General features: G+C 46.4%; 1 protein-coding gene across 1 annotated transcript; it reads left to right on the forward strand.

Moving 5' to 3' along the window:
- Positions 1 to 1,385: 1,385 nt before the first annotated feature.
- Positions 1,386 to 16,431, forward strand: LOC105074491 (NACHT, LRR and PYD domains-containing protein 7). Its single transcript, XM_074370834.1, is given in 13 exon segments — positions 1,386 to 1,414; positions 1,576 to 1,622; positions 1,848 to 2,011; positions 2,013 to 3,385; positions 4,749 to 4,862; positions 7,479 to 7,586; positions 7,588 to 7,647; positions 9,377 to 9,547; positions 9,853 to 10,023; positions 11,517 to 11,684; positions 15,931 to 16,043; positions 16,046 to 16,099; positions 16,102 to 16,431. Coding segments are annotated over 13 exon segments (2,703 nt in total). The 3' UTR covers positions 16,233 to 16,431.
- The last annotated feature ends 1,379 nt before the right edge of the window (positions 16,432 to 17,810 follow it).

Here is a 17,810-nt window from a genome sequence, read left to right on the forward strand (position 1 = left end):
TATGTATACATATATGCATGACTGTGATGTGCTATACACCAGAAACTGACACATTGTAATTGACTGTGCTTCAATACAAAATTAAATTAAATTAAAAATTTTAGGGGGAAAGTCAAAGTTTCTGAGTCTTTTGGGCCTCAGTTATTTTCAGCTCAAAATAATGTACATACCAAAGAGACATTTTAGGGTGGCAAGTTTTGCTGCCCTACAATGGGAACTGTACAACAGTTTGGAAAGAACTGTTATTGTAAGACAGAACTTTCCAAACCATGAATGTTATTTCTCCATTTATTGCTGATTCCTTCACTGTTGTCTACAAACTTGTGGCTCTCAGGAGAGGGACACATGATTTTAGACTTGTTTGTAGGTGTCTGGTGTGCACGTATCTGACTGTTCCCGTAGCATGTAGACTTGACAGACTCCGTCCCTTCTAATAGTATGTGTACTCTTCGGGCTTGCTTTTGATGTCACAGTTCAAGGTGGACGAACCAAGAAGGCAACAGACTTAGGAGTAGACTCTGTCTATGAAACTCAAACATTATGCTAAGTGAAGGAAGCCAGACACAAAGGGCCACATATTTGATAATTCCATTTCCATGAAATGTCCCAAATAGATAAAGCCACCAAGACAGAATGCAGATTAGTGATGGCCAGGGGCTGGGGAAGGGGGAGATGGGGAGCAATTGCTCAATGGGTCTGGGCTGTTTGGGAAGATGAAAGTCTTGGAAGTAAATAGTGGTGATGGTTGCATAACACTGTGAATGTTTTCAATACCACTGAATTGTACATGTTAAAATGGTTAAACTGGGTGGGGAGGGTGTAGCTCAAGTGGTAGAGCGCATGCTTAGCATGCACAAGGTCCTGGGTTCAATCCCCAGTACCTCCTCCAAAAAAAATAAATAAGTAAACCTAACTACCTCCCACCACCACCCCCAAAGTGGTTAAATATTTTATGTATATTTTACCATGATAAAAATAAAGTAGGCTCAAGAATACTTAAAATTCTCTTTATCTACAATAATGTCTCATCTAGGAAGCACAAACAACCCTGTGGGTCAAGCTTTCATCCACATGGATTTAACAAAGTGTATGCAGTGCAAAGACTAGAGAGCCCAAAGCTGGGAGAGGCACAGGAGACTCAGAGGTTAGAGAAACCCAGGTGGAGAGCTCCTGTCTTAGGGGTACAAGTTCAGTGTTTGATAGTGGGCAAGATCATTTTCCTCTTCTTGGATTCCTCATTTGTGGTGTAGAGGAGCAAAATTTGCCACCCCAAAATGTCTCTTTGGCGTGCAGATTATTTCAAGCTGAAAAGAGTCAAGGCCCAGAAGACTCCGGAAGAAACTGACTTCGCCTTAGCTACCTAAAAGACAGAGCTGCCACCGGAGATGTCTGCGGAGAACGTGGGCTACATGTGGTGGGAGAACGCAGTAGGACCTACAGCTCAGAGTCCACTCTGTGCCTCCTTGTCTCTGCGTGGCCCCAAAACATGTCTATTGAACACTTGCTTCTGCATCTCAGTGTGTATTTCCTTGCTCCCTTGTGAAGTCCCAGACCACGCCCCTCAACATTCTCTAGCGTTTTAGCTGAAGATGGGATTCATGGTGAGGGCTTCATCCATACTGGTGAGTTCCTGTCTTCCTGGGTCTCTGTCTTATATATGTTAAGCTTTTGTTTGACTTTTCTCCTGTTAGTCTGTCTCATGTGAATTTAATTCTTAGACCAGCCAGAAGAACTTAAAAGGGCAGAAGAACACACATTCCTCCCTGACACTGGTCCTTTACAATGTGCGTCTTCCAGCTGAGTATAACCACTGGCACCCCAGCTCTCTTCCATTCTTTACCATAAAGGTGAAGAGGAGAGAGAGGGAAACACAATGGAGAAATTTTCTTCTCTCTGGAAGAATGTATTTTGGCCAGGAGATGGTGGTGATCTTTACTACAGCATCACCCAGAGAAGCCAGAGGTTGGTATCCGTCTTGAATCCCCAAACCCCCATCCAGGTAACGCCACTCAACGATGGTGCAGCACGGTCCCGCGGGCGCTGGCAGAACCACGCTGGCAGAGCGGCCGATGCTGGACTGGCCGCGGGACAGCGCGGCGGAGACCTCGGGCCCCGCCTCCCGCCTGCGCTGCGGGGCGCTCGGCCGCGGGGGCGCGCGCACGCTTGCAGAGCTGCCGGCCGAGGGCCGCCCGGCTCCGCGCGGCGCCGGCCCGGAGGCGCTCGCCCGGGCGCGGAGAGCCCCGCGCCTCGCCGACGGCTCTGACGGGCTGAGCGGCGCCGGGGAGCGGCGGCGGCGGCAGCCGGCGCCCGTCCCGCTGGGGCGCCCGCCGACGCGGCAGGGGGCTCCCAGGGCCGCGCTGCCGGCCACCACGCGCGCGGGGGCCCCGCGGCAGCCCCGGCTCTTGGCTGAGCAGCCGCTCCTCGCGGAGGTCGAGGGGCTCTCGGGGCCGGACAGGAAGGCGCGTTTCCCGCAGCGCCCGGCAGACGAGGCCCGCGCCGCGCGAGCTCCGGACCCGCTGGGGGGCGGCGCCGGCCTGCTCCGCGTGGGCGCGGCGCCCGCCGCGTGCGGGCCCGTCTGCGCGCGCCCGGCCGCCTCCCGCGCCTGCGGCTCCTCCGCCGCCGCGCGCCTGCCGCTCCTCCGCCGCCGCCCCGGGCGCGGCCTCCCGGCGGCGCTGCGGGCCGCGGGCCCCCTGGCTGCCCAGGGCGCCTGGGCGCAGACGTCTGTGTTTGGCGGGCAGGAGCTCCGGAGGCTTGGGGTGGGGGAGGCCGCCCTGCGGCCCCTCCTGGACAGGAATGGTCTGCAGGAGAGCCAAGACCACGGGGGCTGCTGTTCCTTCGTCCGCCTCAGCGTCCAGCAGCTTCCTGCCGCCGCGTTCTGTGCTTTGGAGGCGGAGGACGAGGAGGAGGAGGAGGAGGACGAGAGCAGCCCCAGCTGGGACATTGGGGATGTTCAGCAGCTGCTGTCCGGGGAAGAAAGGCTGAAGAGCCCCGCCCTGACCCAGGTGGGGTGCTTCTTATTTGGCCTCCCCGGGGAGAAGGGAGCCAAGGCGCTGGAGACGGTCTTTGGCTGCCAAGTGTCAACAGAGGTCAAGCGGGAGTTACTGAAATGCAGATCAGTGTCCGACGGGAATAAAGCCTGCTCCTCAACGGCGGACACGAAGGAGGTTTTGTACTGTCTCTACGAGTCTCAGGACGAGCAGCTTGTGAAGGAGGCAGTGGCCCAGGTCAAGGAGATTTCTATTCACTTGACAAGTACATCTGAAATGATGCAGTCTTCTTTCTGCCTTAAACGTTGTCAAAACTTGGAGAAAGTTTCACTGCAGGTGGACAAGGGGATATTCCTGGAGAACGATACTGCGCTGAAGCCAGACACTCAGGTTGAGAGGTAAGAACTCCCTTTTCACTAATTTTTCCATCTTTAGCCTCATCCCATGCTCTGTTCGGAAGAGGACAGTTTCATACTCTCTGTGTCTTAGGGTCAGACTTTTCTTATTGCTGAAATTTCTTCCTGCAGCTCACCACTGAAGATGGGAAACGTGATGTTTAGATTAGGAACGGAGGCTTTGGAAGCTTACTTTGTTTTAGTGTTTAGTGTTACAGTTTTCATGTGGGAAAGGGGCTCCGGACACTCTAGACATTTCATATAATTTCCCTCCCTACCAAGTCTTTCAAAACTTTTGTTTTAAACTGTAGTCACTGTGCTGTACATTCCATCTCAGGACTTAGTTATCTTATAACTGGATGTTTGTAACTTTAGATTACCTCACCCATTTGTTCCTGTCCCCCTTCAACCTCTGGCAACCACCAACCTGTTCCAGTCTGTTTTCTGCATCTATGAGCTTTTATTTTTTAAAAGATCCCACATGTAAGTAAGATTATATAGTAATTGTCTTTCTTCATCTGACTTGTTTCACTTAGCATAACACCCTCAAAGTCCATCCATGCTGTTGCAAATGGCAGGATTTCCCTCTTTTTTATAGCTGAGTAATATTCCATTGTGCATGTACCACATTTTCTTTAACGATTCATCCATCAATGGACATTTCGATTGTTTCCATATCTTGGTTATTGTAAATAATGCTGCAATGAACATGGGGTTCACATATCTTTACCAGATAGTGATTTTGTTTTCTTCAGATAAATACTCAGAAGTGAGATAGCTGGATCATATGATAGCTCTGTTTTTAATTGTTTGAGGACCCTCCATACTGTTTTTCATAGTGGCTGCACCAATTTGCATTCCCACCAACAGTACACAAGGGTGCCCTGTTCTCCACACCCTGGCTAACATTTGGTTTTTCTTGTCTTGTCGATAATAGCCATTCTAATAAGAGCTGTGAAGTGATGTCTCATTGTGGTGTTGATTTTCATAGCCCTGATTAGTGATACTAAACACCCTTTCATGGGCCTGTTGGCCGTTTGTTTATCTCCTTTGGAAAAATGTCTATTCAGGTCCTCTGCCTACTTTTTTAATCCATTTTTTTTCTATTGAGTTGTACGAATTTTCTATATGTTTTGACTATTCACCCCTTATCAGACATAGGATGTGCAAACATTGTCTCCCATTCAGCAGGTGGCCTTTTCCTTCAGTTCATTTTGCTGACGGTTCCCTTTTCAGGACAGCCTGCCAGCTCTTGGCACTTTTCCCTTATGTCCTTTTCACAGGTGCTCTTGTCTCTCCTTCCTCCTCGGTCACAGCACGACCATCACTCTCTTCATTTCCGGGCAGGTCTCTGCTCTGTGTTCAGTTCAAACAAGAATCTGAAGTTTCTGGATGTGAGAGAAAGTTTCCTGAGTTAGTCCTCGGTGAGGATTCTTTGCGAGCAGATAACCCGTGTCACCTGTCATCTCCAGAAAGTCGTGTAAGGAGAAGCCAGTCCTGCGACGGTGATCCCCAAGCACTTTCCATGTGGGAGCTGTATTTGAATGCCCGACCAGGCTCCAGGCAGCCAGGTGCTCAGAATACGAAGAAATGAAATGGTTGCTATCCTTAAATGTGTCTAGTGGGAGAATCCTGTTTTATGTTTGAGTCATTTTCATGAAATCTGACAGAGTTTGGATATTTGACAGCATCGACTGTGGGGTGCGTTGGAATCATACTACATTAAGTTGTGTTATGAAATCTGGCCAAGAGCTTGGATGTTTCTGTACGTCTGCTAAGGGGCACATTCGAAACTCAGCCTATGGAAAACAGTCACATGCGTGTTAGGAGACCTGGGCAGGAATTGCAGAAATATTCCAGAGATCAAAGTTTCAAATACGTGAATAACAATGTGTTGATGGAGCATTTATAATTGGTGTGTGGAACAGACTGAGAAATTTAGTCTGAGTAAGGTAGGTTGTGGCAGAAGAAAATCGAGATGTGGGTCACATGGGCAGGTGAGCACTAGCACATCCTTTTAAACCAACACGTGTTCTTTTGACAGTGGCCATTCTGTCAGGTGAGGTGATGTCTCGTTGTGGTTTTGATTTGCATTTCCCTGATAATTAGTGATGTTGAGCATCTTTTCATGTGCCTGTTGGCCGTCGGTGTGTCTTTTGAACGATGCCTATTTAGATCCTCTGCCCATTTTTAAATTGGATTATTTATTTTTTGATATTGAGTTGTATGAGTTCTCTAGTTTGGGTATTAACCCCTTATTGGACATATCATTTGCAAATGTCTTCTCCCAGTCAGTGGATTGCTTTGTCACTTGGTTGGTTTCCTTCGGTGTGCAAAAGCTTTTTAGTTTGATGTAGTCCTATTTGTTTTTGGTCGTTGTTTCCCTTGACTGAAGTTGCAGGCAGGAGCTCTGAGCAGGAGCACCCCCGTATGCCGGCTCTCTCTGTCCTGAAACTGAACTTTGAAACTTCTTCTGAATGAGCCACAGGGAAGGTTCATTATCCAAAAATGAAGGGTCGAGGGTTGTAAGACCAAGTGTGTGTTTAGGGAGAAAAGTATTTCACAACAGGGAGATGAGTTGCCAGGTTTGGAGGCACCAGATAAAAGCTAGTTTAAGAAGTTCTAAAAATACAAGTGAAAATGAAGGTCTGACATAAGAGTGTAGTAGGAGAGGCAGTAATGCAGGTAATGATTTTTATCTCAAATTAGGGTGGATTAAACATGCTTTAAAAAGAGGCCCTAAAAAAAGTCCTTTCTCCAGTCAGTTCTTACTATATACAGAGGAAAACATGATTAGCTTCATTATTGTGTAACATGAGGTTTACTGAGTCTTATTCTGAAGAAGATGGTACAATCGGGTCCTGGGAAATTTTTTTTTTATACTGAATTGTTCCTTGAAGACCAGAGTTTGATTAGAGAAAATCTAATCCACTTAAGTGTTCTATTCCACTTAAAGATTTTTTCAATTCCATTTAAAATTCTACAGACATGATAGATATTGGGGAAATAAACACCAAAAACAGCTCTTAATGGTCCATACCTTCAAGGAGTCTGTAGTTTCTTAACTTTCAAACCCTAACTTCCTGTCGCCTAAATGAAAACCACTTTGTGGAAACGCAAATGCATGGGGATATGGTAGGAAGTGATTTATTCTTACTAGAAAGTCAGGCATTGAGGAGCAGGGAAAGTTGTATGTGAACTGAATGTTGAAAGAAATAAAGAATATAACATTGTGTGGGAGGAAGACATTTTCCTCTACACTTCTGGGTTCTTCTGGCTGGCCTAAGAATTCAATTGACGTGAGAAAATCAAAAGTTTAATAACATGTGTACACAGGAGAGACCCAGAATGCCTGAGTTCCTTCCTCAAAAGGCTGAAATCCTCGCATAAAATGCCGTCTTCAACTAAAGACAAAAGAGGATGTTGGGGCAGTGGTTTGGTTTGGAACTTCAAAAGGGAAAGCAATTCACATGGAGATGGAAAAGCAAACGTTTGGTTAAAAAAAAAAAAAAAAGTTTGGCCCTGCAGAGACAGTGGGACCCAGAGTGGAGTCTGCTCTCCAGGCCCTGCCGAGTCCCCCCCCCCCCCCCCCCCCCCCCCCCCCCCGTCACACCAGCCCGTACTCTTTGCGGGTACCTGTGGTGGTAGCCCTACTCCTGGGGCGGCCCCTCCGAGTTCCTCAGGAAGTTAGCGGGAAGGTCAAAGTTCGTCCTGGGTATTTTTGGTCTTGATCGTTTTCAGCTTGAAATAGTCTGCATGCCAAAGAGAAATTTTGGGGTGGCAAGTTTTGTTTCAAAAAAAAAAAAAAACAAACATGGGGATGTTTCCTCTGAAGACCAACATGAGCGTACAAGACAAAGGTGTGTCAGGCCCTTGACCATCCAGTTCCATCTCCCACCCATCGCCATATGCTACTTCCATTAGGAGTCTGTCCTTTTCTTCTCTCCAGCTATCACTCCATTGGCTTGTCCTTCAAGGCAGCTTCCTAGACCTCTCCCCGGCTCTGTCTTGACTGGTGACTTCTCATTCCCGCTTGGTGTTCACAGCACCAGCCATCTGCAACACCCAGGATGGAACCCCTTCCTATTTTCCCTAGGATTAAAAACACCTCCCCTGCCGACGCCTATTGGGACTTCCGCCTGGCTTTCGTTGGTAAGAAGCCTCTGACAGACTTGGTCCTGGAAGGCAGTGTCCACAGTGATGAGGCTGCTGCTGCTGCTGTGTGAGCTCTTGAAACATTCGAGATGTAACGTGCATTGTCTGAGGTAGATCTCATGTCATTGCTGTTCTCAGCATCGAAAGGATGCTATGAGCTACATCGTGCTGCTGCATGAACAAGAAAGAAGAGGGTGGTCGCTCTTACTGGACGCCATACTAAACAGGGAAACATTCTCAACTAGAGTGTGGATGGTGTGTCAGCCTGTAATCTCTCCCCGGCCAGCTCTGTCCTCTGCAGTGAAAAATGAGCCCTGAATGCAAAGAAACACTCAGAATTTTGTGTTATCTTCTAGCTTAGGGACATGGGACTTCAGGCTGCTTGTTGCCGACCTGCTGTGATTCAGAGCAGTCATCAACCTTAACTGGCCACTCAGTGATGCTGTAGAAGCATCAGGTGTCCTAATTCCTGGTAGCTTTCTGGTTCGAGAGATTCCTGTGTCCTCAGGGAGCTCTCCATCTTTGGGGTACCATTCCCTCTGCCTGCCCAGTTGAGTAGCAACCTGAGGCACTAGCTAGCGACACAGGTTTTGGGATTTGGAAATGAGCCCTGATCTTTGGTATGACATTTATGACCTATATGATCTTGAGCTGTTTCCGCCTCTATAGATTGGGGTTTCGAGAACTGAATGAAACATGGGATGTGAATTGCTTTCTGTAGGGCCAGACACAGCTGGCAGTTCTTACTATTATGGATAATTTCTGATAAGTGCTTCTTTTCATTAAATTAAAAAAATCTATTAATGCTAACATTTTGATAAATGATGTTTGATTAAATGATGCTTCTCAGTGGATACAGTATTCCAGGCTCCAGAATGACAAACGGCTGGTATAGAATCTCCTGTTTTTGCTCACTTGACTTGAGACACTTCATGTTCTACTTTTATTCCAGATACTTAAATAGATTTATAGTATCCTTGTTGCAGGTTAGGCTCCAAGGAAAGAAAAGTGCTAATTTTAAGAACTCGAACTTTACTTACGACATACATTCTAGTGGGCACAGTATACGGATTGCTTGTATCCTGTGTCTGCTTGACGTAAAGGTATCGTCTCTCCGCAAAGTATATATAAGGGGAAAAATTTAAAAGCTTAAGTAACTTGTAAAGATTTTGAACACATCAAGGGGCAGAGCCATGATTCAGACAGGCTTGTCCAAGGGTCGCATACTCTGATCTACGTCTGCCAGAGCAGCTGAGTTTCAGAACCCGCGTAATGGGTTAATGGATTGCCTCAGCGTTCTCTGAAACAGCTGCTCCACGTTCAGATTTCCATCAGCAGAAGGAGCTTCCAGTTCTCATTCCTGCAACACGAACTCAAACAAATTTTGGAATTAGCCACCTGAGTGGCACATGGTAGCTCCTTGTTTTAATTAGCATATGCCCTAATCACTTATGAAGTTGAACTTTTTGAGTATCAGGCATCAGTTTTTTTTTTCCTAGGGAGCCACATGTTTAAATCTAAGTGGTATGAGGACAGATCCAGGTTGGGGAAAGTGATCGTTTACAAAGTGTGAGCACTACCAGGCCATGCTGGTGAAACTTCACATAGAATTGTATTATGGGTTTCTCCTCTTAGAGATGAGGCTGGATATTGATCAGATGGCTGTGGAGACGTCTGAAGAAGTAAAGGAGATCAACTCTAATAATTCAGGCCCGGGTCTGGCACATACTAGAGTAGAATGAGGTGAGAATCAAGGTCACAATCTTTAGGGAAGCACAGTTAGCTGATAATGGTCTCTGTTCTCCCAGAAGAAAGACTTGCCCCCATTTAATCCTACAGGTTGGGATCTTATTCTGACACTGCTCAGCGGTGGGCTGCTTTCTCCTCAGCTCTCAAAATCACCCAGTCCCTGAAATCCCTGGGTCTCACAGCCAGTGAGCTCCTGGATGAGGGTGTCAAATTGCCGTGCGCAACGCTGAGGCACCCAGCGTGCTTCCTCCAGAAGTTGTCGTAAGCCTCTCATTTGTTCCCGTGGAGCATCTCTGCTTTAGGTCTGGGGCCACACAGAGAAGAGCGACGGGGAGGCTGAACTTACAGGGCAGCCCCTTTGGGACTTCTGACCGACACAGACATCTGGTTCCCAATTTTGGTCCCAGGCAGATGACTCATGCATTTTGCCTGCCCTTCTGTCATTCCTGGTCCTTCAGGCTTTGATCACCAGCACGAGATAAAGAGCGTGGGAAATTCACAAGAAGGGCTGTCAGCCGAGAAGGTTGAGGGGGAAATGTCTTACCACTTAGGTGGTACTTTCACAGGTTGGAAAACTGTCACCTTACAGGAGCCTGTTGTAAGGAGCTGTCTTCCGCTTTGATTGTCAACCAGAGGCTGACCCACCTGTGCTTGGCCAGAAACAGCCTAGGGGATGGCGGGGTGAAAATTCTGTGTGAGGGACTGAGTTACCCCGAATGTAAACTACAGACTTCGGTGTAAGTCCCTGCTGGCTGTGTGTGCAGTGTGTGCGGTGTGTGGACGTACACACGCCCGGATTCAAGCAGGGCAGAAACAAGAGCACTTAATAATGCCACTTGAATGAAGCCGGCAAGACCTCAGTGGAAATTAGGGAAAGAACAGGTAGAAACAGATGTTAAATGTTTGCGTGTCTTTTAAGAGCAGGGTTGACTTTCTGGCCTCTTCCTATTCTGAGAATTCGAGATAAGCAGTTGGTTCTCAGGTCTGATGTTCTGGATACATCCTGAAAATTCACATGACCTACTTCTTCCAGCAATTGGGTTATATGGGTGGGTTTAAGACTGGAAAGGAAAAACGAGGACTCAGTTTGTAGTGGCAGATAGAGGCAAGGAGAAGGCCGTGTTTCTGCCTCAACAGCACTCATTAGAAGAATGTAACATTTCTTGTATGATGTCACCGCGTAGACTGCCTCGTTTTAAAGTTAGAGTCGATTTGGGCATCTAAACAACAGAATATGTCTGATGCTTAAGCATTTATGTGTATTGGGGACTCTACTAAATTTTACAAGAATGATCTTTTTAATCCTTACAACCACATGTGATAGTTACCTTTATTTCAGTTTTGCTAATTAGCTAACTAGAAAAACCAAAGCTTAGCCACTTAGCTTGCCCATGGTCAATTCTGAGTAGTAGGTATGAAGCCCTCTCTGTAAACTGAATTGTCAACGATCATTATTTTAAATACCCATAGTCAGTGTTTGACCAAACCTGCATTTTGTAAGCTTTCAAAACTTAATTTTAGATTTTGCTTTAGCCCCTCTCCCCAAGCTCTGTAGGTTCAAGTACAATTTTAGAATCTCACACAGTACAAAGCATGGCGTCTTTCGTCCAGTTACCACCCACCTGCTCTTGGTCACGTCCACCTGCTGCTGTCACACCATGCTTGGGGCACAAGGCTGTCAGGTGGGTCGTAGGTGACCTGCCTAACTGTACCATGGGCCATCCTCTATGTGGTCTGGAGGATTTGTAGAAGTCTAAGCTTGTAGGAGCGTCTACAGTGTTTAAATTAGGAACACAGCCACTATGATGTTGGAACGTTGGACTTTTGGTGTACCGCAGTTATGTCAGGACGATTCAGTACTGGACTGGAAATAAAACATAAGACGAGGAGAATGGCATCCCAGTGACCTAACTGTGCAGGAAATAACTGAGGCCTCAGATTCAGTCTCGGGTCTGTCTGAGCCCAGAGCCCTGGACCTATGTGATATGCCGTCATTCTAGGGAAATCTCCATCTTAGGAGATGTGTGTCTGCTTGTCCATAATACAAGATGGTGGACAAAGGCCAGTTTAACTCTCTGCCACTAGGTAGGGTAGAAACAATGATCATTCCATGTGTATGTGTTTATGCACAAGCCTGCCTGAAAAGGCACAGTGCTGAAAGCAACGCGCCCTCACGGGGCGTGTGTCACAGGGGGATGACAGACTTCTCTTCACATGACTGTCCTTGCAGGCGGTGTCATTGCAACATAAAAAGACATGGCTGCAAATATATTGTGAAGCTTCTCCAAGGAGACTCCAGCCTAACAAGCTTGAGCCTGGGTTTCAACCCCACGGCCACTGGATTGTGTTTTCTCTGTGAAGCTCTGAAGAAGCCAAACTGTAACCTGAAATGTCTGGGGTAGGTAGTTCTTCTTCATTTTTAAGACGTTTTAGAAATATTTAATCTTCTGAAATTTTTGGAATATAAACTGCAATAGTATCACTCCTAGCCCAGTTTTAGGAGCAAACCCTTGCGGACTTTGAGTGGGTGCTTACAGAGTCGGCCAGAGGGCTTGGGGAGTGGATATAAACTGGGATGGCTTCTGGTGAAGTAGGCTTCAGGAGCACACTGCTTCTGCTGGGATCCAGGGATCAGGACACAGGATCTGCCCCAGCTCCGTACCCAGGGAACTGCAGGTGGGTACTGCCCCCAGGATGTGCAGTGGCTCCAACAGGATGGTGAGCTAGGAATCACTTTTCTGTTCCAAGTCTGTCAGATGCATCCCACTGATGTACCCAACTTTGCAACCAGAACCCTAATGGAAAGAGAATCTGGGTCACATAAATGTAAATTTTCCCTCAGCCTTGAGCAGAAAGAACACTAGGATATACGGTGGTTTTGTTTTATATCTTGGCATCTTGGCTGTACTTGGGGAACTTAAATTCTTGGTCAGATGAACTAAATCTAGGAGGAAATGGACCCAGGCATTAGTCAGTTTACAGTGTTGTGTCAATTTCTGGTGCACAGCATCATGCTCCAGCCATACACATACACACATGTATTCCTTCTCATAGTCTTTCTCATTATAGGTTCCTGCAAGGTATTGAATAGAGTTTCCTGTGCTGCACAGTAGGACCTTGTTGTTTATCTATTTTGTATATAGTAGTTAGTATCTGCAAATCTCAAACTCCCAATTTATCCCTTTCCCTCCTGGTAACCGTAAGTTTTTCTATGTCTGTGAGTCTGTCTCTGTAAATAAGTTTATTTGTGTCTTTTTTTTTAAGATCCCACATATAAGTAATATTATATTGTATTCTTCTTTCTCTGATGTACTTCACTTAGTGTGATGATCTCCAGGTCCATCCATGTTGCTGCAAATGGCATTGTTTTATTCTATTTTTATGGCTGAGTGGTATTCCATTGTATATATATACCACATCTTCTTTATCCAGTCATCTGTTGATCTGGGCATTTAGGTTGTTTCCAGGTCTTGGCTATTGTGAAGAGTCTATTAACATTGGGGTGCATGTATCTTTTTGAATTAGAGTTCCCTCCAGACATATGCCCAAGAGTGGGATTGCTGGGTCATAGGGTAAGTCTATTTTTAGTTTTTTGAGGAATTTCCATACTGTTTTCCACAGTGGCTGCACCAAACTGCATTCCTACCTGCAGTGCAGGACGGTCCCTTTTCTCCACAGCCTCTCCAGCATTTGTCATTTGTGGACTTTTGAATGATGGCCATTCTGACTGGTGTGAGGTGATACCTCATCATAGTTTTGATTTGCGTTTCTCTGATAATTAGTGATATTGAGCATTTTTTCTTGTGCTTATTGGCCATTTGTACGTCTTCATTGGAGAATTGATTGTTTAGGTCTTCTGTGTATTTTTGGATTGGGTTGTTTGGTTTTTTCTTAAGTTGTATGAGCTGTTTACATATTCTGGAAGTTAAGCCTTTGTCGGTCACATCATTTGCAAATATTTTCTCCCATTCCGTAGGTTGTTATTTTGTTTTGCTTATCATTTCCTTTGCTGTGCAAAAGCTTGTAAGTTTAATTAGGTCCATGTGTTTTTTTTTTCTTTTATTTCTATTACCTGGATAGACTGCCCTAGGAGAACACTGCTAAGATTTATGTCAGAGAATGTTTTGCCCATATTTTCTTCTAGGAGGTTTATTGTGTCTTGTCTTATATTTAAGACTTTAAGACATTTTGAGATTATTTTTGTGTATGGTGTAAGGGAGTGTTCTAGCTTCACTGATTTACATGCTGCTGTCCAGTTTTCCCAACACCACTTGCTGAAGAGACTGTCTTTTCTCCATTGTATATTTTTGCCTCCTTTGTTGAAGATTAGTTGACCGTAAGTCTGTGGGTTTATTTCTGGGCTGTCTATTCTGTTCCATTGACCCATATGTCTGTGTTTCAGGCATCAGAATTTTTAAAGGATATTCAAGTTGATTCTAACATTCAGTCAAATTTGAGCTCCCCTGAAGTAGAACTTTGAGAGGAAAATCCATGGTACCCGCAGGTTGGAATTCATCTTTCTGGATCACTGAACAAGAGCCCAGCACCAGAGCAAAGGCATTGACTAGGGACTTGGACATCAGAATATGGTTCAGATGCCATGTGATATTAACGAGCTGTGACTTCTGACATCTAAGCTTTTCCTTTCAGAATGGATGGTTCTTCTGTACGACCTATCCTCATAACAGCACAGCTAATGCATTTAGTGAATTACTTTGTAAACTCACCGGCCTCATTGTACAAATGTTTATATGACGAGCACGTGGGTCCATATTTGCTACCACGTCCCAGCCGTCATCTGTGATGGAGCCCCTTCCTGTCTCCCTAACTTCACTGCATGCTTTCTCCTCACCTTGGTGGGTAGCACTCAGCTAGCCTCTCCGTTCCTAGAACCACTCGTGTTTTTTTTTTCCCCACTGCAAGGTCTTTGTTCTCAATTGTCTTTTTTTTTTTTTTTTTTTTTTGACGAGAGCATGCAGACCCTGAAATCTGCAGCGCTATCCGCCAAAACTCACTTTTCACCTTGGTTACTATGGGGGAGAACAAGCTAGTCTTGAGGGTTCAGAAGTCTTTTATCTATTGAGCCATGACCTGTTCTCTGTAACAAACAGTAAATTGTTTACAGTATTGTCCTGCCTAATCACTAGAACTGTATATTTTTAAACACTTTCTTACTGAGGTGAAAGTCACATAACATAGAATGATAAACCACCGAGTGTCCAACTCAGTGGCATTTAATAGATGTACAATGTTGGGAAGCCGCTGCTACTGTCTAGCTTCAGGACTTTTTCGTCTTCTTACATGGAAAACTCTCTACCTATGAAGTGGTCATTCTCCATTCCCCTCAGTTCCTGGCAACCACAGATTTTGTTTCTTTTTCTAAAGATTCACTTATTCTGTGTATTTTGTATGTGGCTTTTTATAAAGGGGTTCTTTCAGTTAGCATAATACTTTCAAGGTTTATCCGCATTGTAGCACGTGTGTTTCCTTATGTGGCTAAACAATATCCCACGTGTGGATATACCACATTTTGTTCATCCATTTACTCTTCGTCAATTTTCAGAGAGAAGTTGACTCTGTTTTCTGTATCTCCAGTGCCTGCCATCGTGCCTGGGGCAGCCCACGGATGGTTAGAGAGCCCGTGTGTGGATAGATGTGCACGTGGTACGGTGGTCACGGGCACGTGGCTGAGGGGTCAGTCTGGCTTGAGTCGGCTCGCTAGGTGTATATAAGCTGGCGTGAGCTGTATCTGCCCTACATGGTGCCTCCCTCTGTCCTCCCCTGGCAGAGGCATCGTCTAGCAGAGGTGTCTGGAGGCCATGGTAACATTACGTATTACCGAGTGTAATTAACTCAAGCTGCTGTAAGGAAAGGAGGAAACAATCCAGTCACTCCCTGACTCTCAGGCTTCTGATTTTCTAGTCCTTCCATCATTTCACACCTCACACTCGGAACATTTGGAGACACCTCCTTCCAGATGCCTGGAAGATGACTGTCTGCCTCACCCCCCACCCTCTGAAATGCTGCCGTCTGAGCCACTGACTGTCCCAGGGATTACTGCCTTGTCGCCCAACTAGTCTGCAGGTTTGGGTTCTTGATTTCCTGGCGTTGGTTCTCAGCCCAGCACCCCAAGGGATCATCAACTTGCAGGTCAGGCTACAGCACTTGTCTTTCAAGCCTCCAACACTCCTCATATCGCCGCGGGTGAACTCTCAAGGCTTCGCCGTCGCTCTCGGGGTCCTGTGGACCCTGTACTTAGCGACGAGCTGCTCTTCCCGCTCTGCCTCTTGCTTGGGTTTCAGCTGCACTGGCTCCTTCCCCCTTATATCAGAACCGTTCACTCTGCGTTTTCCTTTGCTTTCTTTTTCTCATTATCTTTCCAATGAGGAATTCACTGACCGTCACAAATCTACCTGATCCTTCTGTCCTATCTATTCTAATCCTGTTTGTTTTGTTCCAGTGCCATTATGCCATCTTCAATGCATGTCCTGATGTCACTAAAATCAGTGCCATGAAGAAAACACATGTATGTATTTTCCATTTCTTCACTACTAGGTCCCCATCAAGTAAGTCTGCTTGGCCACGTGTCGGTTCTCAGTAAGACCTCACTTGACAAGCAGGTGGGTTTCTGTTCTTTCTCAAAGGCTCTGGGGCTGTTCCACTACTCCTTATGGTTGTTGGGATCTCACATCTGCTCTCGGCAGCAAGCGGAGCCTGGAGACTCTGGACCTGGGCCAGAACGCCCTGGGGCGGAGTGGGTGATGGTGCTCTTTGAGGCCTTAAAACAAAATCGTGGCCCCTTAAAGAAACTCAGGTGAAGACAGACGACTCAACCATGGAAATCCAGAGGCTGTTGAAGGATGTGAAGGAAAGCAGCCCCACACTGACCATCGAGTGTCAGGATGCCAGAGCCACCGGGTCCTCGTGCTGTGACTTCCTGTCCTGAGCGCCCTGGGAGAAGTCTCCCAAAGCGGGAGGGAGGCCATCTGGTATCTCTGAGGCCTCTCGTTAACGAAGACCAGGTTGTCAGACGTTAGTTACAGGATCAAAATACAGACTTTAGCCCTGGTTTCCACTCTCTGGCTTTTGCTAAATTCTGCACAAGTCACGTACCCACTTTATGTTAAAATGTCTATAAGGCTAATAAAGGGCAAAGCACTTTGTCTGAAGCCGTGCCCGTTCACATGCCAGGAGCTAGCGGAGTAGGCTGTATGCGCGGCGAACTTGGTCTGGGGAAAAATAGGACAAAGGTCGCACCTGACTGTGTGGGTCGCTTCTGTTTTTCTGCCCCAGTGCAGGTGTTTCCTGGCCTGATTTGCTAGCTGCCCAGTGAGTCTGCATGATCCGTGCAGTTTGTGGTTTCCTTCATCAGTTCTAGGATATTCTAACCCAAGAGGTGGTAAGCTTCTGTAAAGGGCTGGATAGCTGATATTTTTAGGTTTTGCAGGCTGCACGGTCTTGTCACAGCTACTCAGCTCTGCCACTATGGTGCTGAAGCGGCCAGAGGCGGCATGTAAGTGAGCGAGTGGGGCTGTGCTCCGGTGGAACTTCACAAAAACAGGCCTCAGGCCAGATCTGGCCCAGGGGCCGCAGTTGGCCAGCCCCTGGCCTAGACTCTCCTGCTGCTGCTGAAGCACAGATTGGATTATGTCACTGTTTTCTTCAAACTTTCTTCCTCCTCCTTTTCCTCCTGCCCCTCCCCTCCACTCCCCCTCCTTTCTTCTTTTTAATCTCCATAATGATTCTGCTTCAACCTTCCAGCTGCTTCTCCTATTCCTGTATTTGACATACCCCACTTCTCTCTATTTTTTTCATTGACGTACAGTCAGTTTACGAAGTTGTGTCAGCTCCTGGCGTCCAGCGTCATGTTTCAGTCACCCATCTGCGTGCATATATTCCTTTTCATATTCTTTCCCATTATAGGCTACTACAAGATATTGAATACGGTTCCCTGTGCTGGACAGCAGACCCTTGTGTATCTATTTTATATACTGTAGTTGTCTTCAACCTTTCAGTAATTCTGTGTGTACATGTGTGTGCAATCACCGCACTGGAGAAAACAGCCTTTCTGTTATGTGTAATCTAGTGCTGTTGGCTCACAGAAAAGGCAGAAAAGCCCCGTCAGCGCTTTCTTTAAAAAATATAACCACCATTTAGTGCTAACGTCTAGGTACTGACACAAGGGAGCGATCTGTGTGACCGTAAGACCGCCTGGGGTGTCCCTGTGCAGGTAGGGACGCGGGACGGGATCAAGGCCCCAGCGGTGAAAACAGCAGCCCGTACTTAGTGATTTAGGTTGAAAGCTTAGATGACACAATTTGTTTTGGATTCAGGATAATGGTTTTTCTCAGTGACATTTTGTCCCCAACAGTTTTCACCTGATAACAATAAAAATCCTCGACATTTCAAATTTTTGGGTGAGATGAAACGCCTTTTTTTAAAAAAAAAAAACTATTCTTGAATACTTTAGCTGCACGTGATTGAAAGCTGCAGTCGTTACCCCTCAGCGTCTCGGAGACACAGT

Source organism: Camelus bactrianus, chromosome 9 (genome assembly GCF_048773025.1).
Source record: "Camelus bactrianus isolate YW-2024 breed Bactrian camel chromosome 9, ASM4877302v1, whole genome shotgun sequence".
Classification (NCBI taxonomy): domain Eukaryota; kingdom Metazoa; phylum Chordata; class Mammalia; order Artiodactyla; family Camelidae; genus Camelus; species Camelus bactrianus.